We start from the raw sequence: 23,660 nt of genomic DNA on the forward strand, positions 1-23,660 counted from the left end.
CTGGTCAAGGGGAGCTGTTGCTGGCCAGAGGGTCTCACAAGCCAAGAGGAGTGATGCAGCAGCTGCCCGATGTCCACTCTCTGGGAAGGATGGGGCAGAAATAAGACAGAGAGGGGAGAAGTAGAGAGATTTCAGGAGAGGGAAAGGGACAAAGGTAAGGGGGAGAGTGTTGCCTGAATGAGGGTTCTGGGACCGCCAGCGACCAGGAAGGCAGACTTATCAAACGTGGTGACACTGAAAAGAGATCCAGGAGAGCACTTGTCACCCAGGGGGAAGCCGCATTCGGTGGTCCCTGGCAGTGCCCAGATCCTCTCCTGGGACAGGGACAGCTGTCCTTTCATTGTGTCCCCAAAAAGTATGTTACTGACCAGAGTTCGTGGCCTCCTTAGTCAATAGAAATTGATAAGAGGCTAGACAGGAAATTCCAGCAAGGCTTTATTGGGGCCCCTGCTGCAACAGGAAGGAGCGGAAACAAGTGACGGTTTCCCTTGCCTGCTTCCTGGAGGGCAGCAGGGGTGAGCTGGTTCCTTATATGGGGTGAGGGTAGCAGTGGGTCCGGGGTTGGCTTAGGTGGTCTGCCCACCTACCTGATGGCGCTGTGTGGGTTTTTGGTCTTTTCTGTATCTTGTTCATAATTTGCCCCAACTGCACATGCATGCAGTTATTTTTAGTCCTTTGTAGTCAGATTTTGTTGCTTGAGGAGACATTTGTCCAGGTGCAGGCACTACAGCAAAAGGTCCCAGGTCCCAGCCTGTCTCAAGAATAGGTATTAAGTTGTTTGATGGTGTTGTGGGTGCTGTCGGTACTGCCCAGACCCAGGTTATGCGTATCCGCCCCGGTTTCGTGAGCATCGGCTGTTGAGCTGCCCTAGTTTGCAGAGAGCTGTCTGGCCAAGGGGTGCCCCTCACCCCGGAGATTATTTCCCTCACCCGTCCCCACCCCCACAAGCTCACAGCATGTAGCCACTGATGAGGGGATGCAGATGGTCTGTGTCCCTGTTCCCAGGTGGAACCAACTATGGTACTCATGGGATGGGGCTGAAGCTCCTGCCGAGACCACATTCTTGCTTAGCTTTTTTCCTCTGCTCTGCTCCCCTCACTCTTTTTCTTGAGAGCAGCTCCTCAAACTATTAATCTCCAGTCTCTGTCTTAGACTCTGCTTTTAGGGAATCTGACTTTCTGAGAGCAGTCCCTCAAACAACTAGAGTCTGCTTTTAGGAAATCTGACTTAAAGAATTTGTTGCAGTTGTTTTTGTCAGTCGCTAAGTCATGTCTGACTCTTGTGACCTCTGTAGCCCTCTGTCCGTGGATTTCCCAGGCAAGAATACTGGAGCAGGTTGCCATTCCCTTCTCCAGGGGATCTTCCTGACCCAGGGATTGAACCTGAGTCTCCTGGATTGGCAGGTGAATTCTTTTACCGCTGAGGCGCCAAGGAAGCCTTAAGAAAGAATATTTGCTGAATAAACTAATGCAGACCCAAGATCTTGTTTGGGGAGTAGGAATTGACTGTGCATTTGCTTCAACTTTGGCCGCTTATATTTACATTTAGGAGGTAATTTAGGCAAAGAATCAACTGTATAGGTTTACAATTAGGATTATCTAATTGAGATGGATAAATACAGATTTTTCTGGAGGTAGGTATTTTATTATTAAGTATAGATCAGTTGTTTTGAAAAGCATGGTAGGACTATACGATTTAAAACGAGTTCTTTAAAAAAATAAAAGTCCTTTAGCTTTGAAAACTGATTTGTTCTGTCTCAGCTTGTAGCTACAATAGTCAGTAATGGATTCAGTTGCACAGTTGATCATTTTCCCTGAAGTGGTCATTTTCTCTTCTGTATGTTTCTTAAGGGACAGGGTCTATCTCATCTTGCTCATCTTTGCACAAAATATTGTGAATTTTTGATGTTCCTGTACCTTTGGATTTAGTTGAATCAGTCCCTCTAAAAATTTTTTTTTTGATAATATGTTTAGAAGATTTATTTTGGGGGATTTTTGTTAACTTCTGGGGATAAATTTATCCATGAGAATCATATCTGTGCTTTTAAAAAATTGTTGACTACATTCAACATGATAATTTACATATTTGCTGTAGAGAACTTGAGTTACTTTTTCTTCTCTATCATCATTTCTGTGATTTTCAAAGGCACATACCTCCCCAACCACAGAATTTCACAGAAAACAACCAGCCACACATTTTCAGGTGCAGATAGCTTGCTTTATTTTGTTGTTACTATCTCAAGGAGGTCCAACAATTATAACTAACAATTGAATTTAAACTTGCATGAAAAGAACTACATCAAATTGATATTTTGGGCAGTTAGTAATATTTTGTTGTTTTTAAATTTAACGACAGCTTTATTTTGTTCTTTATTTTTTGCTGTGGCTCATTGCTTAGTTGCCCCAGTTTCTGGTTTAAATTTAGAACTACCACACGAAGGCGTTGGCTGCACCCCTGAACCTCCAAGAGTTGACACTGCTCTGGCATAGGAATGCATGAATAACTTGGTTAACTGAGGGGATGGCCAGGTGATGTTACTTTTCCAAGCTACCCAGGCACTCTCTATGGTCAGAGACAGTGTGAAATGAGCGAACAAAGTGTTGGCCGTTACACTTTGTTCTGGTAATATTTAAGTCATGATAATTTTGAGTGTGACATCATCAGAGAAAACGTAAGACGTTAAAGTGTTGCTTACAGGAGGGTAAATGCAAACATCACCAATGCCTTACATTTCTGATTCCATAAGTATCGGTGCATATCAGGTGATGTGCACAGCATTTTTCGGTGGCTAGGACATCTTCAATGGGGAATTCCTCGACCCACTGAGGCATACTTAGACATCAACATTATGTTGAGGCACAAAGATTGATTAAGTGTTGAGCAGGGTATTCGTTCCATAAGAAACTTTCTCCTACCAACCGTTAGTTTCAATAGTTACAGTGTAAAATGTCATAAAATAAATGGTACAAAACTTTATAACCGTTGATTCGGCTATATACAGTATGTACATGTCACTAGAAAATGTGTAATCTTAGGTCAACAATTATGAAAAGACTGAAATGTGTGATTTTTGAACTTCGACTCATTTAGGTTGATACAAAACTACTCTTTTTTTTAAGTATTTACAGATCAGAAAGATAGAAAGATTAGTCCATGTGAATCATTTGGGAAAGGTTAAGAATGAGTCTGAGTGTGAGAGCACAGGCCCTCTTAAATGGATCGAATATTTATATTCACAGTAGCAGAGTCAGATCCAAACTCATTCCCTAAACTCAGGGTATACAGTCCACCATCTTGTTTCCGTACGTCCATGATGATCAGGGTTGTCAGGTCATCTGTGTTTTCAATATGGAATCGCCCTCGCTGTTCTTGATCGTGAATTGTTCTTCCACCACGAGACCATGTTATTTCCGGGGTAGGCTCACCCGTAAAAGCGCAGGCTACTGTTAAAACTTTTCCTTCATCAATGCTGATGTCAGAGGGAAGAGCTTCAATTTTAGGTGGAATTCCTTTATGGAACAACAACAACAACAAACGTTTAGAATCACTGAAAAGAAATAAAAACTTGCATTCTACTGAATTGTGTGTACTAAAGATTCTACCATGCTACTAGGCTTGTCTACCTCTACCAATAATTGGATTGCTCACCTCTTAGGCCTGCTTTAAGCATTCTACTAGTTGAACTTTCCAGTTGTGTCATACTAGATTTTCCCATAAAACTGCTGGAACTCATTTCTACAAAGGACTCTTGCATGGAGGACATGCTTTGGGCAGACATGCTTGCAAATTTCATTTCAGTCATGCTGCTAGCACTGCTGCTGCTGAAACTGCTGAAGGAGGCCTCCTGCTTAGAGGCAGACATTTGGACTGACTGAGACGAGAAGCTTCCTTGCAAGCTTGTGTCACCACTTGTCCTCAATACTACCTCTCTGGGAGGTTCTTCAACTAGAGCTGTGGAGCACAGCAGATACACAGTGAACATCAGTGACATCTGGTTAATTTGTGACATCTGACATTGACTTGCAGAAATGGAAACTTAGACACGCACACACAGAAACATAACCCAAACAATTTGCTGTGAAAGCATAAGCAGATACATACATACAGTTGTCAAGAGCTAGCCCAGTGTCTCCCAGAAACGAATCCTTATATTTCTATTATTACATTTCATGCAGGTGCTAGAATCACTAGGAAAAAAATGATTAATCATATAGAAAACAATTTTTATATTGTGCATTCTGAAAATACAAGTAACAGGACAGCTGGTAGCTTTGCTTTGAAAGTTAACTTATCCATATTTCTATCTAGCTGTAAAGAAACATTGGCTGTTAAGAATGAATTCACACAGGAAGCCTGTCTCTTACACATGCCTTACGCAGGAAGCCTGTCTCTTACACATCCTCTTACACAGGAGCCTCTCTTAAAGAGGCTCCTGAGAGTTTGCTGTGCTCAGAAAGACAAAAGCAAAAAACAAAACCATACAATGGCCTTAAGCAAGTAAGGAAAGTGGTAAAGATATACTTACGAAGGACTGTTAAGGAAGCAGTAGCTGAACACTGGCCATGGAAATTTTTGGCCTTAATTGTATACTTCCCACTGTCACTTACTGATGCATTTCGGATTTCAAGAGAATATACATTTCTGGAGCGACTTACACTGATATTTGAAGAAATAGAAATCTAAAAAGAAGAGAAAAAATAAGTGTTTCTTTGAGCTCTTCAGGAGTAAAGTATTGAAAGTTCTCTTCAGTAACATTCATAATTAAACTTACTGGCAGGTTGTTTTTAAACCATTCGATTTCAGGCGATGGCTCACCACTGATTTCACAAGAAAAGAGAACGTTTTGTCCTTCATTAACATTTTGAGATCTGGGCTGTGAGATGAAGGCTGGAGCATCTGAGAGTTCTTTGCTTAGGGTCAGATCATACTGACACTTAATGATGCCTTGGCTGGTTTTGCCGATGCAGGTGAGGATCCCTTCGTCTTTGTGACCAGCCTGTCTGATGGTCAGGGTCTGGTCGCTGCCTGAGATGCCGTATCTATACTCATCAGAATTGCTGAGCTCCACCCCATTCAGTACCCATTTCACATCAGTGGCACCAGCAATGTTGGCTTTCAAAGTCACTTTCTGACCAGCAGTTATACTCATCTGAGTGGAAAATGCTTTGATCTCAGCATGAGTTCGGATTTCTTCCGATGCCTGTGATGTTTTAGTGATTTCCTCATGGACAACAGATTTTTCCAGGGAGGCGGCTTCTGATTTCTTGACTTTTTCGGAAATCAGAACTGTGGAAGCTTCCTCCTTGAGGGCTAGCTTTTCGTGAGATTTTACCTCTGATGTCTTGATTTCTTCAGAAATGAGGGCTTTCTTGGAAATTTCCTCTTGGACAGATGCCTTCTTCTGGGATGTAATTTCGGAGGTCTTTTGTGCAGATACTTTCTGTATCTCAGTGTCTTCTACAACTGAAAAAGAAAGCTCCGTAAAGCAAATTGAATGGAAAAGTGGTCCTACCGTTTTGTCTTGTGGATTCTGCAAGTAATACACAAAGAAAAAATACTGACTTATGCATGCAGTGTAGGTAATACTTGATACTTTCTCAGCCCCGATCTTGGAAAGTTGTCATGCGTGACTTTCGAGGTCAGTGTAATGATTATTTAAACTAAACTAAATTGAAGAATGAATTCTGTGGCTTAAGGGGAAAAAGTTTTGAAAGGAATAGTTAAAGGATCTAGGAGATGGATGGATTTAGGAGATTTTGATTGATTAAAACAATTTAATTATGTTTTAGAAGATTCAGATGAAGGCAAACTCATTTTAATCGGGAGAACTGATACAGCTTTGGACTGTATCATTAACTTTCCACTGCTTTGGAAAATTAGCAAGAGCGAAGTTTTAAGGAAGAAGTACCATTTGGTATATTCACCTGACTATTCATTCTTAAACATTACAGGGAGCAGGAATCTTACATAATATCTGGGACTCTTATATAACACTGCATACAATTATGCACTTAATAAATATAAATTATATCCTAACTTCAAATATGGGTATTTGTACATTTGTGTACAAATGGTATTCTGTAACTTGGTAAAACAGTTTTTATTTTAATACTTTGTGTGTGTGTAAGCAAGCATGTTTAGAAATGTCTCCTTAATAGAGTTTTCTGAAAACTGTTGGTAAGAATAAAAGCCAACTTACCTTTTATTGTTAATTTGCAGCTAGAGGACACAGATCCAGCTGAGTTTGTTATTGTACAGGTATAAAGACCACTGTCAGAAGTATCGGTCTTATGAATTTCTAGGAAGAATGCTCCTTTGTCTTCAGAGAGTTTGTATTTACCTCCTTGTGATATAGCCTGTGGAACGCAAGTGATGTGAATTTTAAAAAGTTGAGTTACTCTTAAACTTTCTTTGGGAGTTGGGAAAAAAGGAACAGGGTTAGTTTTCTTTTTTTTTTTTTTTTTTTTTAGAAAATAAGGTCATTTAAGAACCAGTTACCTTTCCATCCTTTGTCCAAATGACAGTCGGCTGGGGTTCTCCAGTAACTTTAACTGCAAATTTAGCAACACCGTCTGAAGAAACAGTGGTATCCTGCAGACCAGTAACAATTACTGGTTTTGTGGAAATTGGCGCAGGAGCTTTGGGTTCAGTTTTCTTGGTTTCTGTTGGCTCAGCAGTTTTTGGAGCTGCTTTCTTGGTTTCTGTTGGCTCAGCAGTTTTTGGAGCTGCTTTCTTGGTTTCTGTTGGCTCAGCAGTTTTTGGAGCTGCTTTCTTGGTTTCTGTTGGCTCAGCAGTTTTCTGAGCTGCTTTCTTGGTTTCTGATATGCTTGACACCTGCTCATGGATACTCTTAAAGGCTTGTCCCACAAATTGGAAGTTAGTTTTGGAAGTTCCACCTTCACCAGAAACCTCACAAACATATTCTCCACGATCAGATTCAGCGAGGTTGAGGATTTTGAGCTCATAGGTGCCATCTGCAGAATAGTGAAACTGGAAATGCCCGTTTTCCTTCAGTCTCCTGCCGTCTTTGTACCAGGTGACCTCTTTTGCACATAATGCACTGCTTTCAACCACACAGGTCAGCTTGGCTATGTCTTTAGAGGCTTCTGCCTTCAAGGACTGAATTATCTTAGGTGGGGCAGCGACTGGCTTCTGCTGAACCTTCTCTGTTGGTGTGGGTTTTGTCTCTGTGGGCGGTACAGCTTTGGGGTGAGGAGTCACTGGTTCTGGGGATTTCACTCGTTTTGGAGACTTGGCTCCTTCTGGGGATTTTACCCGAGGCTCCGGGGATTTGACTCTCGGTGGTGATGTCACAGCCTTTTCAGTAACCCTGGCCTTCTGAACAGTCAGAGTAAACTGCGCCTCTTGCCTCCCGTCGCTGTTCTCCACCACCACACTGTAGTTGCCCTCATCTGAAGCCTGGACTGAAGAGATCTCAAAAGTTGACTTGTACTTTGAGGTGGTCACTTGGTGGCGGGCAGAAGTGCTTATGACTTGTCCCCCACGCAGCCATGTCACCGTTGGTACCGGCTCACCATCTGTATCGCAAGAGAACCTTGCAGACTCACCTTCATAGACAGTTATGGACCTTGGCTTTGTGAGGATTCTTGCTGCCAAAGTCGTCTTAATCTTTCTGTGTGTGGACTTTTCTTCCAGCGACTTTTCTTCGATTGCAGCACTTTTCATTTCTGCGGATGCATGGTGTTCATAGGAGGAGAGACTTTCCCGGGTCTCCGTCATCAATGATTTCATTTCCCTGACGGAAGAGGAAGCTTCCATCTCAGATGTTTTCTTAAAGGACGAAACTGCATATGCCTCTGTTCTTGTCAGCTCAGGGAAGACAGATCGGGGAACCTGTTCGTCTCTGCGCTGGGAAGCATAGGTAGTGTAATCCCCTCCTGTGACGTCCAAGGTCGCATAGTCGGAAGCCTCACCTTTGTAGTTGGTGCACACAGCACGGTATGTTCCACTGTCATCAATATGACAGTCCAGAATTTCTAGGGTCAGGACCCCACTGGTGTTGGTGTAATGAATCTTACTGCTCTCTTGGAGTTCTACACCATTGTGGTACCATTTGACCTCAGCAGTTGGCTTTGACTGAACGTTTAAGATAAAACGTGTATTTTGGCCGCAGGGAACCCGGTGGGAACGCATCCTCAGCGTGATTCGAGGCGCGTGGTCAAGTGTAAAAGGCTGCTGACTCAAAACCTCATACTTCCTTTCTGATGTCTTTTGAGTCTTTAGAGCAGCTTTCATGGACTCATACCTGGAAAAGATATCAAATCTTGCCGACCTCTCAAATCTTGACAGTGATCGCTCACTAGACACAGGGCTGGGGGAACGTGGACGAGTCCTCTCTGGGGTAGGAGACCTTCTTTCTACATCTTCTTCTTCCTCTTCTTCATCTTCATATTCCTCAGCTGGCCGTGGCCGCGGCCGGATCAGCTCAGACACGGGCCTCATCAACTCGATGTAGGTGGGAGACAGTGAGCGCCGGCGTCTCAGCAGCCTGGACACCGAGGAGGACGTCTCTCTCTGCGCGTGTTTGGAGATCTCATATTCTTCCTCGATTTCCGTTATTTCGGTCACTTCTCTCTGGCGTCTTGATTTCTTTCTAGACTTCGCCTCCTTCGCCAGGTGGTCCAGCTCGCTCTTGTATTCCAAGAGGCGCTGGGTGGTGGTGGCGGGCCGCAGCAGCTCGTGGTCCTCTCTCTCGGCCATGATCCTCTGCCGCTGATGGGCCTGCCTGTGCGAAGCGCGGGCGTGCCGCTCCCGCAGCTCTGCGTAGCTTGTGCTGGTCTCTTCCTTGGTTGGGATGTGATAGGTTGAGTATCTGAAGTCTCTTCTTGCTTCCTCCACCTTGACGTGAGCTTGTGGGGAAGAATAACGCAGACTCGAAAGCTCAAAACGGGGAGGGCTCCGGCTCGGGGGTGAGGCTGAAAAACCCAGTTCCAGCTCTTCTTCAAGACGCAGCCTCTCTTCCTCTGTCCTCTTCATCGCCAGGTAGTCGTCAATGGGCAGGAGTAATTCTTCGTCGGAGATGTCACCAAGAGAACGTCTCCTGGGTCTGTAATAATAGTAGTAATCCGGAGAAGGTGTGCGCCGGCGGGCTGGTCTCACCATTTCAAGGTCATCTTGGGACAGTTTGGGAATCCGCCACTTAGGTCTGTATTGATCGGTGATGCGCGGGAGAGGCATCACGTAGAACTGCTCCCATCTTGAAAGGCGGATGCGCTTGGGCCTCTTCTGAACAACTCTGTCAATCTTCCCAGGCATTTCAAATTGATCCCGTATCTTCTTATACCACTTCATGTCAGACATGGGCACGAACTGCTTAATGTGTTGGTCTTCTTCTATGGTGGTCTGTTTGTACTTGCGTGGCTCTGGTACTTCGTAAGGCATGCGGAGTTTCCTCTCCTCCTTCTTTTCTTCCGTCTCAAGTCGGTATTCCCCTTTCACGGTCTTGGTGCTGACAGCTGGTTTGTAGAGGATGGCAGCTTCTCTCAGTGCCTCCTGGGCGACCTGCGTCAGCGGCACCGCCTCAGTGCCAGAAAGAATTTCAGCCATTCTCAGGGTCTTGTCAATCTGCCTCTGCACATGTCGTTCGTGCTCCTCTTTTGTCTTGAATTCCTGTTTGACATACCTCAGGCGTTCCACTTGTAGGTGGGCCTGGCAGCTGCTGGATCCAGCTGTATTTGTGGCTGTGACCCTGTAATAACCGGTGTCTTCTGGCAAAGTATCCCTGATGTGAAGAGCATAATAATCCAAGCCTTCATGGATAATTTCAATGTTAGGCCCAAGGGACAGTGGCCGACCATCTTTCTCCCATTTTAACGTCGGTGGGGGGATGCCAGACACTCTGATCTCAAAGCAGACACTTTGGCCTTCTTGGCATTCTGCGTTTGCCAGTAGCCGTTTGAACATGGGTCTGAGGGTCGTATCTGATGGAGGTGGGTGTGGAGTTACAGTCAGCTTTGCTTTGCAGCTGTCCTCACCGTACTTGTTCCTTGCCACAATGGTATATTCGGCATCATCATCCATAGTTACGTTGTTGATTGTTAATTGGTAAAGACCTTTGTCCGACTCAAATATGTACTTCCTGTCATCATCACCTGGTTTGATTTTCTGACCTGATTTGTACCACGTTACTCGAGGCTCTGGGTGGACAGTTATGGTTACACCAAACCGGACATTTTCACCCACATAAGCTGTCTTGTTATAGAGAGGCAGGGTGAATTCAGGTGGTCTTTCCAGGAGTCTCATGGCATCTGTTCTGCGCTTAAGTTTCTTCACAGTTCTACGGCAATAATAGTCATAAACTTCTCTCACACCTTTGACAAAGAGCTCTGCATAAGAACTGTCTTCACCATAGTCATTGACTACTTTGCATCTGTAGGTACCATCATCAAATTTGGTGATGTCTTTGACATACATGGTGGCCACTCCATCTTCATATGTGATTTCATATTTCTCACTGTTCTCCAGCTGTCTGACACCGAAGTACCAAGTCACCTGGGTCGACTGATCGTAATTTTCAATTCTGCATACATATTTGACATAGCCTCCTTCTTCTCCAACTGCATGCATTATCTGCCCGGAAACGGGGCCAATTTCAATGGATGCCACTTTAACTTTAGCAATGCTCACTCCCTTCTGAGATCGAATTGCACCACCACAGGAGATCCGGGCTGCAGACACAACCATGTTGAGGTCTTTCTTGACTAGGGTGTGGTAGTAGCGTCGGTGTTTCAATGTCCTGATCACTTTAGTACTGACTCTTTCTGTCTTCTGCTTCAGCCACGGGTGCTGAAGGGCCTCAGATGCTGTCATGCGAGATTTTCTCTCTTTCACTAATAGCCGGTCAACAAAGTCCATGGCTTCGAGGCTGATCTCTTGGAATGCTTCTTCATCAAAGGTGTATTCAGCATTCATGATGTTCTCAATGATCTGCTGGTTAGTTTCAGCCAGGAATGGATTGATACCACTCAACAGCACGTACACCAGTGTTCCAAGAGACCACATGTCCGTGGCTGTGCTGACAACATCATGCTGGTGGACCTCAGGTGCATAGTATTCAGGGGCAGTGAATTGAAGCCTAAAGTTGTCCCCTGGCTTCAGCTGACGGGCTTGACCAAATTCTATGATTTTAATGGTGGAGCTCCTTCTTGTTTGGTAAATGATGTTGTCTGGTCTAATGTCAAAGTGTCCAATATTATGGCTGTGTAAGAACTCAAGTGCTTCGCACACCTGGCGAACATAGCTTACGATTTCTCTCTCATTAAGTTCAAAAGCACTTGTGTTAATGCGCTCAAATATGTCAAGTCCTGATATGAACTCAAAGATCATAACTAATTCTTCCATGCTTTCAAATGATTCATGGAGGTATAACATGTTTCGGTGCCTAGCTATATTTAGAATGGAAATTTCTTTCTTTACCAAAACTTGATCAGTCCCTTTGACCTTCACAAATTTGGCCATGTATGTCTTCTTTGAGGATGTTTCAACACAACGATGGACAATTCCAAACTGACCACGCCCAAGATCTTCAGCAATCATATATTTCTCATAAAGCTCCTTGGTTGAAGAGTGAGAAGCTTTGGTCATAGAAACTTCCCTGGTTTCGTCTACCTCTTCATCATAGTTCATAGCCCTGGTCTTGTCTTCTTTGGTTACTGTTGGTTCTGAAGGCTCAGAAGGTTTGCTTAGGCCAAATTTATTCTCTGCTATTATACGGAACTGGTAACTTGTTTTTCCAAATAAGTTGATCACGGTATAACGTGTTTCTCGGGCCTGTCCTACCCGGATCCATCTTTCTGCGGTGGTTGCACACTTTTCAACAATGTAGTTGGTGACTTTGCTGCCACCATCAGAAGCTGGCTCAGTCCACGTTAAGTTCACAGAATCTCGTGACACGTCACTAACTTTGACTCCTCTGGGTGGGTCGGGAACATCAGCCACATCCAGTTCAACTGTCTTCTGATCGATTCCAAATCTGTTCTTAGCACAGACCACATAGAAGCCAGCATCTTTTCTCTCCACTCCATTGGGGAAAACAAGTGATGTGAAGGACCTTGTGACAATAACTTGGTAGTGGCCATTGTTGTCGATGAGATCTTGTCCTTTCTGCCAGGTGATCACTGGATCTGGTTTGCCACTGAATGGGATCTTGATGCTGATTACCTCACCTCGGAGAGCGTGGACTGCTCCCATGCCTTCAAGATTTTTAGGCAAGTGTATCTTGGCTGGAACTGTATCAGAACAAAAGAAGGAAGAATATAATTTAGCAACACCCAAAACTATATAAGAGCGCCCCCCCCATTAATAATATGTAATCTTGCACCAAAATGATGTCTACTGATATGTTTTTACCTTCTACTTCCAAGGAGGCAGTGCCAGACACAGACCCTCCTTGGTTGGTAGCTCTGACTTGGTAAACGGTGGCATCATCATCTGTGACACTTGCAATGATGAGCTGGTGGTAGCCACCCTTAAACTCTTGAATCCTGTACTTTAATCCATCCGCGATGATTTCTTTGCCTTGTCTGTACCATTTCACAATTGGTTTCGGATGACCAGTCACTTTGCAGACCAAAGTAGCATTGCTCTGATATCTGACATTTAGATTTCTCAGTTCCTCTTTAAAGTGTGGTGCCTGAATTGGGACATCAGATTTGGGAGTGACAGGTTCTGATATTTCACTCCATTCACTCTCCCCACCTAGGTTTTCACATTTCACACGGAACTCATATTCAAGACCTTCAATAAGGTTTTGCACTGAAAAGACGGTTTCTCGAATTTCATCTGTCGTCACAGCAATCCACTTGTTCTGCTTCTTCTCACGCTTCTCAAGGTAGTAATTTCTAATCTTTGCACCTCCATCGCTGGCAGGTGGCTTCCAGGCCACAACACAAGAATCTTTTGTGACAGCGGTAATAGTTGGTTTGCCAGGGGCACCTGGCTTTTCTGTTTAAAACAAAGAAAAAGCATTTGCCTCGTCAGATGAAACAGACAGCTCTATGAAGAGCTTATTTAAAAAAAAAATGTTACGAACCCAAAGTTCTACTAATGATAGCTAATCCAGAAAAATGAAATTGGTTACTTTATGCTAAGAAACTTATCAAAACAGAAAGTTCCTTTTTAAAGAAAAAGGGGAGAGGGTATATATACCCTTTTAGATCAGCGAAATTCAAGTGACATAAAAGACACTTGTACTTTAGCTGAATCTTTGCTGTCTCCTTTCAAAAGTCATTTCTGTTAAAAAAAAAAAAAAAAAAAAAGTTTTACATACAGATGGAATTTTGCTATAGGAAGACTGTCTGTAGAGGTTGTACTCACCAAATGGACTCTTAATGATCACAACTGAGGAGACTTCTAGAGGTTCACTGATGCCAAACATGTTCTGAGCCGAAACCCGGAAGTAATACCCAGCATTTTCTGTGAGGTTCACAATTCTACAGGTTGTCACGGAGATGGCTGAAGACACCAATTGCCATTCAGCCCCTTCCTTGGCCTCACATTTCTCCACCACATAATTGGTGATCCAGGAGCCTCCGTCATCTGCAGGTGGTTTCCAGCTGATCACCACAGAGTTCTTCAATAGAGCTTCAATCACAATTGGTCCTGTAGGTTTGTCTGGTTTATCTGTTGGGGGAAAATACAATTGTAGTGGTCTCTATCGTGTGCCTCCCAAGACCTTTTTTTTTTTTAAAGAAGAAAAACCACTGAAAAGGAAAACAAAATACCTTGTATTTCCACATCAAGCATGGTATCGACCGTTCCGAGGACATTGCTGAGCTGAACTTTGTATTTCCCAGCATGAGTCTTACGCTGGACATTCTTCATGACAAGATGGGTATAGTGCTCTGTGTTTTCTATAGTAATGTTTTCTGAGTTTTGCAAGAGTTTCTGGCCACGGAACCAAGTGATGGCAGGTACTGGCCGGCCAATGTACATGACATGAATTCGAAGTGTTGAACCCACAGCACCGTAATACTTCTCTTTCAGTGGGTAACCAGGATGGAACTGCGGGGTTGCTTGCAGGAGAAGCTTACTGCTGGATTCTACTTCTCCAACCTCGTTGGTAGCTACACAGGTATAAACACCTTCATCTTCCTGTTCCTCCGTCATTACTGTTAGAGTATGTGTGCGTCCATCTGAAGACATTTTGTACTTGCGGCTTTGTACGAGCTCCTTACCAAATCGGAACCACTTAATGTCAGGCAGAGGCCTTCCGACAATCTGGCATGAGAGTTGAGCAGCTTCGCCCAGTTTAGTGGTAACATCCTTCATTTCTTTGCGTACTCCTGGGGCTTCTCCAGCTAAAGGGTATGAAAGTGCATAATATTAGTGCATTATTGTCACTACTGGATCTATAATCCACTGTCCTTGTATATCGGGAATGAATTCATCACACTGATTGATACTCTTATTAGACACCATGATTTACACGAGTCTAATTCTTAAGTCTTCACAGTGATTGGAGGATCATCTGGAAAGTAGAGATTCAATGAGGATATCATCATATTATTATGTAGAGTGACTTTTTTATGATTGGGAGGCATTAACTATGTATGGGGTTTGGGGAAAATGTGAGTTCTCTATAAACCGTTGTATCTTTGCCCTTAGGTTCAGTGAAGGGGGGTACATTTGTTGACACTTTGTCTTATTAGGAGTATTAAAATCCATTGTATTCATGGGAGAAATTGCTCTAGGCATGTGCTCAGTTCAGTGCATCTAACAGTTTACTGCTGAGGCTTTGTGCTTGGAATCACTTCCTCTAGAACATATCAACTGCTCCCTTTGTGCACATATGCCAAACAGTTCTTTCTTTCCAAACACTTGCTCTCTAATAAAGCTTTCTGGAGACCTACTTAGTATAGAGGAAGAATTAACCTTTACATGTTGCTTAGTTTGTAAATGAAAGCAGAGAACTAACGGCTACTTACACGTTAGTTTGGTCTTTACAGACATAGCAGTTCGTCGAGGTCTGCTCAGCCCCGTCTCATTCTCAGCGAAAACCCTGAATTCATACTCTGTAGCTTCCAGCAACCCTCCTATTGTGAACTGCCTGTCTTTGATGCGGTCCTTACTGCTCTTCTTCCAGGCACTGTCTCCAGATTGTCTGTATTCAACCCAGTATCCAAGGATTTCTTTGCCACCATCACATTCAGGTTTCTCCCACTGCAGAGTGACGCTGTCTTTGGATATTGAAAGAATCTCGAGTTCTCCAGGTTGGCTTGGCTTATCTGAAATATTTGAAAACAGTTGTAAAGGAAAGAGAGCAAAGATGGCTTGACTCTGTGATTCTAGCCCCTTCAGAAATTCTTTCCTTACCAAATGGATCTTTGCAAACAACTGGTTCAGATGCAGGGCTGGTCTCGCTTAGGCCAACGTCGTTCTGTGCAATGATGCGGAACTGATACTCGGCATCGGGAACAAGCCCGGTGACGGTGTACATTGTGGTGGTGATCTGAGTCTTGTTGTGTCTGACCCACTTGTCAGTTGAGGTCTCCTTGCGTTCAATATAGTAGCCCGTGACCCGAGAACCACCATCATCTTTGGGCCGGGACCAGGACAGGCTGACGGAACTCTTGGTCACATCGAGTATTTCTGGAGGATTGCTTGGAGGCTCGGGAGGGTCTAGGAATGTAAGTGGGAAACACACATGTTAGCGTACAGTTCCAACTCTTGTAAGCTGGTGATTTTCATTTTGAAACAAAAGAGTACTGAGAGGAAGTTTACAGTGTTGTGGTTGGAAGAGCACTTACTCAGTGGTGTTTTTGGTATGACGGGTTCCTCCGATTTCAAGGGTTTGCTTATTCCAAACTGGTTTTCTGCTGAAACACGGAAATGGTATTCCACATTTTCTTTGAGGCCTTTTACCACCAGAGATGTACCTCGGACTCTGGAGTCAATGGTGTACCAGGCGGATTTAGGCACTTCGCGTCTCTCCAGGATGTACCCCAAGATATCGGCACCACCGTCATCGGCAGGGGGCCTCCAGCTGACCCTCACAGAGCGAGCTTGTATGTCGTCATATTCAAGTGGCCCTTCTGGAGTGTTGGGATTTCCTATCACCCTGACCTTGATGTAGACAGCCTTCTTGCCACATTTGTTTTCCAGAACCAGGTCATAAGTGCCAGAGTCATCCCTGTCTGCTTCTTTGATTACAAGCTCAGTGTGAGTTTCAGAGGTTGCGATCATGGCACGCTTACTAATGTCTTGGCCTTCCTTGGTCCATTTACATATTGGGAATGGTTTTCCTTTGATCGGTATGGTAAGTCTGATGACTCCACCTTGTCTTACTAAGATACCTTCCTGGTATCTTTCATCAAGTTCATAGTCAGGATATTCTGGGGAGAAAGGTAAGGTTACAATTAGCATTTTGGGACAAAGGCATAGGAAATAAGTCTAAAGGCAAATATAGCAGAAAGGAAGTGATCCCATCTCTTACCAAGCATTTCTGTGACTTTGACTGTTCCTGGTACCTCAGCAGGCTCCCCAGGTCCACCAGCGTTACAGGCCAGGACACGGAATCTGTATTCGGCGCCCTGAGGTAGGTGTGTGAGAGTATACTCCCGAATTTTGGTTGGGGTGGTGTTGCATTTGGTCCATTCATGTTGATCGACCTTTTGCATTTCGATCAAGTAGCCCGTGACTTTAGATCCTCCTTCATCTTCTGGTACGCTCCAGGCCAGGGAGACTGATGTCCTTGTTGTGTCGGTAACTCTTGGGTTTTGTGGCTTTCCTGGAGGAGCTGGAAAATAAGAGTAACAACATACTTGTTAAAAGTTTCTGCAAAGTTGAAAATCAGATGCTAAAAACCTAATGATTTCAGTGAATTGTGGAGACGTGGAATGTAACATTAGGATATTTTTCGTTTTGTAAATATTTAATTCATTTTATAAGTTAAAACTACTTTAAACTCTTGCTTTTTCCTTTGTCTTATATGTGCTTAGTTTATGATCACTAATTCTATCTTACATTTAACATCAGTTTTTAAACTGCTTCGAGAAATACTAACTTGCTTAAAAATTTTAACTGTGATATAGGGTGTCTATCATGAGTTCTATTTTAAAGAGGGAGAAGTAGATTCAAGAGAAGAATATAAGAAGTTACTTTCCCAACACTGCTAAGGGTTGGGAGTGGGGAGAGGATTGACGACAAAGGACACAAATGAACTTTTTGGGCTGATGGAAATATTCTATATTTTGATTGTGGTGGTGGTTATACAACCATACATTTCCCCAAACTCACAGAATTCTCTATTTCAGGAAGGTGAATAACTATATTAAATTATATCTCACTGAACTTTTATATAAAAGGTATTTACCGATTGGATCCATGGCCACAGTGGGTTTGGAAGGACGGCTTGGTTTTCCAGTTCCTCTCACATTGACGGCTGTGACACGGTGCTCATATTCTAAGCCCTCAATAAGGCCAGTGGAACGGTATCGTGTCATTGTCACTGGCACTTTATTTACGCGGACCCATCGATCTGCTCTCACTTCTTTGCGTTCCACGATGTATCCAGTCACTTGGGAGCCACCGTCATCTTCTGGTGGGTACCAAGTAAGTGTCATGCCCTCACGGGAGACATCAAATATCTGTAATGTTTCTGGAGGTCCAGGAATGTCTGCAGCAAGATGGAGGTAAACACACCATGCACCATGAATAAATTAAAGACTCATACATTGTGTGTCTCGTATGTAAGACTCTTATGACTATTTTTCTAGTGTTTTCATTTTTGTACCTTTCTTGCTGTTCCTCATTTTCTTCAATTTCATAAACATTTATTAAACGTGTATTCTGTATTTTTTCCTCACTGTAACAGCCAGTCTTCCCTCCCTCCTTCCTCTCCTTCTACCCATCCTTTCCTAACTCCTTCCTCTCTTTCTTTCATACAAAAACAAAACAAAAACCTTAACCATGTTGAAAACCCCTCCAAGAAAAGGAGGCATAGAAACCTTAGAACGACCCTGGGATTAATTTTGGACCTCTTTTTACTTACATAAGGGCATATTAAAAACAAATTCCTTCTTGTTAACATTTAGAGGTGAGGAGAATGGCAGAAGGGCCCAGGACTTACTGATGCTGCTGCGACATTCTATGACTTCAGACTGCAAGTAGGAGCCAATCCCAAAGCGGTTTGTCGCAGCCACTCGGAACACATACTCGTTTCCTTCAATGAGTCTGGTAAACTTAAATGTTGATCTGGTCACTGACTCAGACACAGGCAGCCATCCAGGGCGGTGGGCATCACGTTGTTCTACCACATAGCCACTCAGCGGAGCGCCACCATCCAGTTCGGGCGGTCCCCAGGAAATGGTCACTGAAGTAGCATCAATTTCATCAACCTTGATAGGCCCAGATGGTGGACCAGGCTTGTCTACAAAAGAAAAGGAAATTCCAGATGTTAATTTTCACTTCAAATCAAAATTGGGTGACTGAGCATCAACAATTTGCTTGTGCCTTTTCCCATGTCCCTACCGAGAATGATGACTTTAATGGTCTCTGATGTAGTTCCGGTCACATTCTTCAGTTCAAGTACATAGTCTCCAGTATCTTTGATAGTGGTTTCCCGGATGGTTAATTTAGCTACCTTAGTATGAGTTTCAACTGTGACACGCTCTGATTCTCTTAGTTTAGAACCAGCGAAGAACCAGGAAGCAGCAGGAGGTGGGCGGCCAGCGATTGGTATTACCAGCTCTACCGGTCTGCCAGCTGGGACATGGATGGTCTTTTGAGGCATTGTAGAAAGATCAATTGTTGGCAACACTATGAGAAAGAAAGTAGGAATTTATCCTTAAGTATAATTTCTAATGACAGGACGTAATGAATTCTGAATGTTTCCTTCATTTTGCTTTACTATTACTGTTATCTTGGTGTTTTGGTACATACCTCTGAGGTCTTGTACAGTCACGGCTGTGACGATCTCTCTTGGTTCTGACACACCTTTCTCGTTTTGTGCCCTTACTCTAAATAAGTACTGTTCACCTTCGTTTAAGGAAATAACAGTGTGCTCTAGGACTGTGGGTTTTAAGGTGACAACCTTCATCCATCTCTCAGTGCCAGCTCTGCAGGCCTCAAGAACATAGCCAGTGAGTCGGCTCCCACCGTCATAGAGTGGTTTCTCCCAGGCAAGGGTAACAGTGGATTTGGTGACATCGACCACTTCTAGCTTCGTAGGCACCAAAGGCACTTCTGAGACCAGAACTGCATCAGATGTTTCACAAGGTTCTCCAATGCCATAAATATTTTCTGGCAACACCCTGAAATAGTACATGGCTCCTTCTATAAGTCCAGAAATCCTGTACAGTGTCTTGCTGCATTTGGTAGTTACTGTTTTGAATGCTCTCATGGCAGCTTCACGCTTTTCAATAATATAGTTGTTGACAGGTGCTCCACCATCAATTGTGGGAACTTCCCAAGTGATGGTCACAGAATCTCTTGATACTTCCTTAACTTTCACTGAAGGACAGGGGCCAGGAGTATCTAAAAAAACAGAGAATGAAGGATGCATACTTCTTATTTGACAGATTAGTTGATAGATTTTTGGGGGAAAGGGGTTAGGAAAATATACTTAACATAGTCCCTTCTAGAGAGGTGATCAATCAGAAGTCAAGGTGTTTGTTTTTAAAGAACCTACTCATTGCATAGTATTAAGACCAATACTTACCGTATACTTTAACAAGGACAGTTGCTGATTTCTTGCCAGATTGGTTTTCGGCTTCAATGGTGTATTTTCCAGCATCGTACCGGTTAACTTTGTCCACAATAAGCAAAGAATAACTCTCAGTGGTGTCGATGATCGCCCGACTTGCAAGGTCAATGCCCTTTTTGCTCCATGTGATGACGGGTGGTGGTCTTCCAGATACAGACACCATCAGCCGTAGTGAGGCCCCAGCTCTGATGGTCACGGTCTTCTTTAAATCATCTGCAAGCTCCAGATCTGGTATTTCTGGAAAGTAAATGTCAAAGCTTAATTAATTTATGAACAAGTGTGATGAGAAAAATAATTCACCTAAAACCTTGAATTATAAATACCTAGTCTTTCCACAGGCTCAATTTCTGCAGTTGACTCGCTGTATTCGCTCATGCCCTTCACGTTCACAGCAGCAACTCTGAAGGAGTATTTCTGGCCCATTTTAAGGTCTGTCACAGTGAATTCATTGTTTCTTATTGTGGCGTTGGTATGTACTCGGTACCACTGATCAGTGTCCTTCTCTTGCATTTGAAGAACGTATCCTATGATGTCAGTGCCACCGTCATACATGGGCTTGGTCCAGGCTAAACTGATGCTGTGTTTGGTGGTATCCACAACTCGTGGAGCAGAAGGTGGTCCAGGGGTGTCTGTAGAAAGAAGGATATTATACAAATAAGGAAGCTTTGAGATTTGTATTTTTGATTTGTAAGATTCACTCAGGCATTGCTGTTCTTTGTCTACACTCACTGAGATGTTCTTTGTAACTAAGGTCTTCTGATATTGCAAGATGGCACTGTGTTCTGGAGTTACTATTTTTATTATTTTAAGAGTTAAAAACTTCTTTAGAAAGGCAGATGTTTCTCCCTGGCCACCTTGGCTAGATACACTGTGTCCTGCTAAGTTCATTGCTTACAGTACCCATTCTCAGGAACTTTTTTTTTCTCTTTTTGGCTGTGCCCAGTGGCATATAGGCAGAGAAGGCAATGGCAAGCCACTCCAGTACTCTTGCCTAGAAAACCCCATGGATGGAGGAGCCTGGTGGGCTGCAGTTGGGGTTGCTACAAGTTGGACGCCACTGAGTGACTTCACTTTCACTTTCATGCATTGGAGAAGGAAATGGCAACCTGCTCCAGTGTTCTTGCCTGGAGAATCCCAGGGACGGGGGAGCCTGGTGGGCTGCCGTCTATGGGGTTGCACAGAGTCGGACACAACTGAAGCGACTTAGCAGCAGCAGCAGCAGTGGCATATAGGAACCTAGTTCCCCAACCAGGGATTGAACCTGTGCCCCCTGCAGTGGAAGCACAGAATTTCAACCACTGGACCACTGGGGAAGTCCCAGGGACCTTTCTTTAGTAGCTCAGCTTTCAACAAGGTCAATATTCTTGTCACCTCTACATTTCCAGTAAGTACAGGAATAAATATCTTCTACTTCCTCTCAGTCCATTCCAGTGATTTATTCCTTTTAGTTCTTAGGCTTAAACTTTGTACAAGGATTTGCCAACTTATTTTTGAGGCTCTTGTGACAATTATTTTGTTAGGTACTTATTAAGAAAGTAGGAACTTTCTGTTCTGCTAAGCCTCTTAAAGGAGACATTGTCCTTTTTTTTCTCTTCAGTAGTTATTATCATTACAACAAAATTACCTCCATCCTTAGGAAGATTTGAAAAAGACATCCCTTTCATATTGGTAGTAGGAAAAAAAAATTTTTTTTCACAGATTAGAAAATAACAGCAACAATTTCCAGCAACGTAACTGCTAACTTATCAACAGAAGTACTTGTTGAAATATTTTCTGTCTTAGGCTGTAAAGTCCTTCTAATAAGCATATGCCTTTCTAGGCCAGTCATAACTTCTACGAGTTCTTGGAAATTACATATTGGACAATTCTTTGTAATATGATTTTGATGGGCATTAGGAGTATGAATGAGTCTTGGAACTCACATGATGGTTCTCTGCAGGAGATAAAGTTGGAAGCTTCGCTGGGTTCGCTGTTACCAGCAGCGTTTACTGCAGTCACCCGGAACTGGTAATCACAGCCTTCCATCAGGCCAGTCACCTTCAGCCTGGTGTCGTACACCACGTGGTCCTTGTTGACACGCGTCCAGCGCAGGCTCTTCTTCTCACGCTTGTCTACCAAGTAGTTGCTGATGTCGTTGCCACCGTCAGATTCAGGTTTCGTCCACTGAATGATGATATGCTCTTTGCCAGCCCCAACTTCTTCAGGTATGCCAGGTTGTGATGGAATCGCTGTTTATATTTTTATGAGAATAAAAGGTTGATCAGAATTGCACAAAATCACTATTTCTATGACTGTCTGCCCCCTGCCCACCCCATCCCCTGATCCCATGACACTTCCACTGGCAAGTTAAGTGTTAATACTCACTGAAGGAGTTTCTGGCAACAATGGGCTCTGATTCAACAGGCACACCAGGGCCATATTTGTTTACTGCCCGCACTCGGAATATGTATTCGTTGTTCTTGATGAGTCTAGTAACCACATGGGATAGGGTGGGGCATTCGCCTTCCACAATCACCCAGTTGAGCCTGCTCGTCTCGCGTCGTTCCACAATGTAATGAGTAATTTCTGCTCCTCCATCTTCCTGAGGAAGGCTCCAGGCTAAAGTACACTTCTCCTCAGTTACTCTGCTGACAGTGAGCTTTCCACATGGGCCCGGGGAATCTAAAACAGATGTAGGAATGAGCAATGAGGAAGGTCCTTCTTTCTGCACACATTTGAGAAAGCTATGGAGATAAAAAATCGTTTGACCCTCTTACCGAGAACCTTGACCAGGACAGACACAGCCTTTGTCCCGCTGGCATTCTTCACTGTTAAAGTATATTTTCCACTGTCACTTCTGTCACAGAACTTGATCACAGCAGTTGCTCGTTTGCCCGTATACTGCAGAGAGATTTTCTCACACATATCTAGTTCTTTGTCCCCTTTGGTCCAGATAATCTTGGGTTCAGGTTTGCCACCAACTGCAGCATCAAGAACAAGATCCGAGCCTGCTCTGATGGTGACCAGATCACCCTGTAATCTGGCATCCAGTTCGGCTTTGGGTGGAGCTGTCATAGACAAAATGTGAATGAATGCGTGATAGTCTGTTGTCACAGAAATTGTGATCATTTAAAAGGAGAACGTGGATTATTATTATTATTTTTACCGTATTCATCTCGGCAAGTGATGGGGCCTGTGGATTCTGATCCTTTGCTAATTACGCCTGCTGCATTCTTGGCCAACACACGGAATTCGTAAGTGTCTCCCTCACTGAGAGCAGTAACGGTGAAGAAATTGTCAGATACGATGGTGTAGTTGCACTTGAGCCAGCGACCGTCTCCAACTTCGCTGACTGGCTTACGCTCTATGATGTAGCCCACGACCTTGCTGCCGCCATCATACACCGGGGCAGACCAGATCAGTGACACTGTCGATCGGGTGACATCTGTTACCTCTGGTCTTCCTGGTGCATCTGGAAGGGAGGCAAACGTAAGGTTAAATACAACTCTGAATTCTGCTAGTACTGATGATGATGATAAACAAATGTACCCTTAAATTTTGACACCTACCCACTGGGTTTTGAGCCATCACAGGTCTCGAAGCTTCGCTGGCTTTGCTAACGCCTGCGGCATTGAGTGCGTATGTTCTGAACTGATATTCCAGTCCTTCTACCAAACCGGTCACTTTGTAGTCGCACTCTAAGCATGGTACTTTGTTTTCTTTGACCCAAAGAATGGTGTTACGTTCTTTCTTCTCAACCCAGTAGCCGATGACTTTACTGCCACCGTCATGGTAGGGTTCTTCCCAGCGAATAGACATGGCATTTGCAGACACATAGTAAACCTCAGGTCTGGTAGGTGCACTTGGTGGGACTAAATATAAACAGAGGTATCAAAATATAAATTGAGTTTCAAAATACAAATACAGAATATAAATAACATTCAGGGGAAATGTTTAA

At 43.7% G+C, this 23,660-nt stretch overlaps 1 protein-coding gene across 1 annotated transcript in view; it reads right to left on the minus strand.

Annotated features, from left to right (window-relative positions):
- Window positions 1-2,195: 2,195 nt before the first annotated feature.
- TTN (titin) overlaps window positions 2,196-23,660 on the minus strand; it is a 276,220-nt gene continuing 254,755 nt past the window's right edge. Inside the window, 24 exon segments of the mRNA XM_070359061.1 lie at window positions 2,196-3,509; window positions 3,649-3,951; window positions 4,526-4,679; window positions 4,772-5,463; window positions 6,200-6,356; window positions 6,499-12,248; window positions 12,370-12,963; window positions 13,336-13,641; window positions 13,743-14,318; window positions 14,946-15,245; window positions 15,334-15,639; window positions 15,768-16,352; window positions 16,454-16,756; window positions 17,333-17,635; window positions 18,089-18,388; window positions 18,490-18,777; window positions 18,901-19,494; window positions 19,679-19,960; window positions 20,047-20,352; window positions 21,646-21,951; window positions 22,088-22,384; window positions 22,480-22,770; window positions 22,869-23,174; window positions 23,272-23,574. Of these exon segments, the coding sequence (XP_070215162.1) occupies window positions 3,211-3,509; window positions 3,649-3,951; window positions 4,526-4,679; window positions 4,772-5,463; window positions 6,200-6,356; window positions 6,499-12,248; window positions 12,370-12,963; window positions 13,336-13,641; window positions 13,743-14,318; window positions 14,946-15,245; window positions 15,334-15,639; window positions 15,768-16,352; window positions 16,454-16,756; window positions 17,333-17,635; window positions 18,089-18,388; window positions 18,490-18,777; window positions 18,901-19,494; window positions 19,679-19,960; window positions 20,047-20,352; window positions 21,646-21,951; window positions 22,088-22,384; window positions 22,480-22,770; window positions 22,869-23,174; window positions 23,272-23,574 (13,901 nt within the window). The 3' untranslated portion in view covers window positions 2,196-3,210.

This window comes from Bos mutus, chromosome 2 (genome assembly GCF_027580195.1).
Source record: "Bos mutus isolate GX-2022 chromosome 2, NWIPB_WYAK_1.1, whole genome shotgun sequence".
In the NCBI taxonomy this organism is placed as follows: Eukaryota; Metazoa; Chordata; class Mammalia; order Artiodactyla; family Bovidae; genus Bos; species Bos mutus.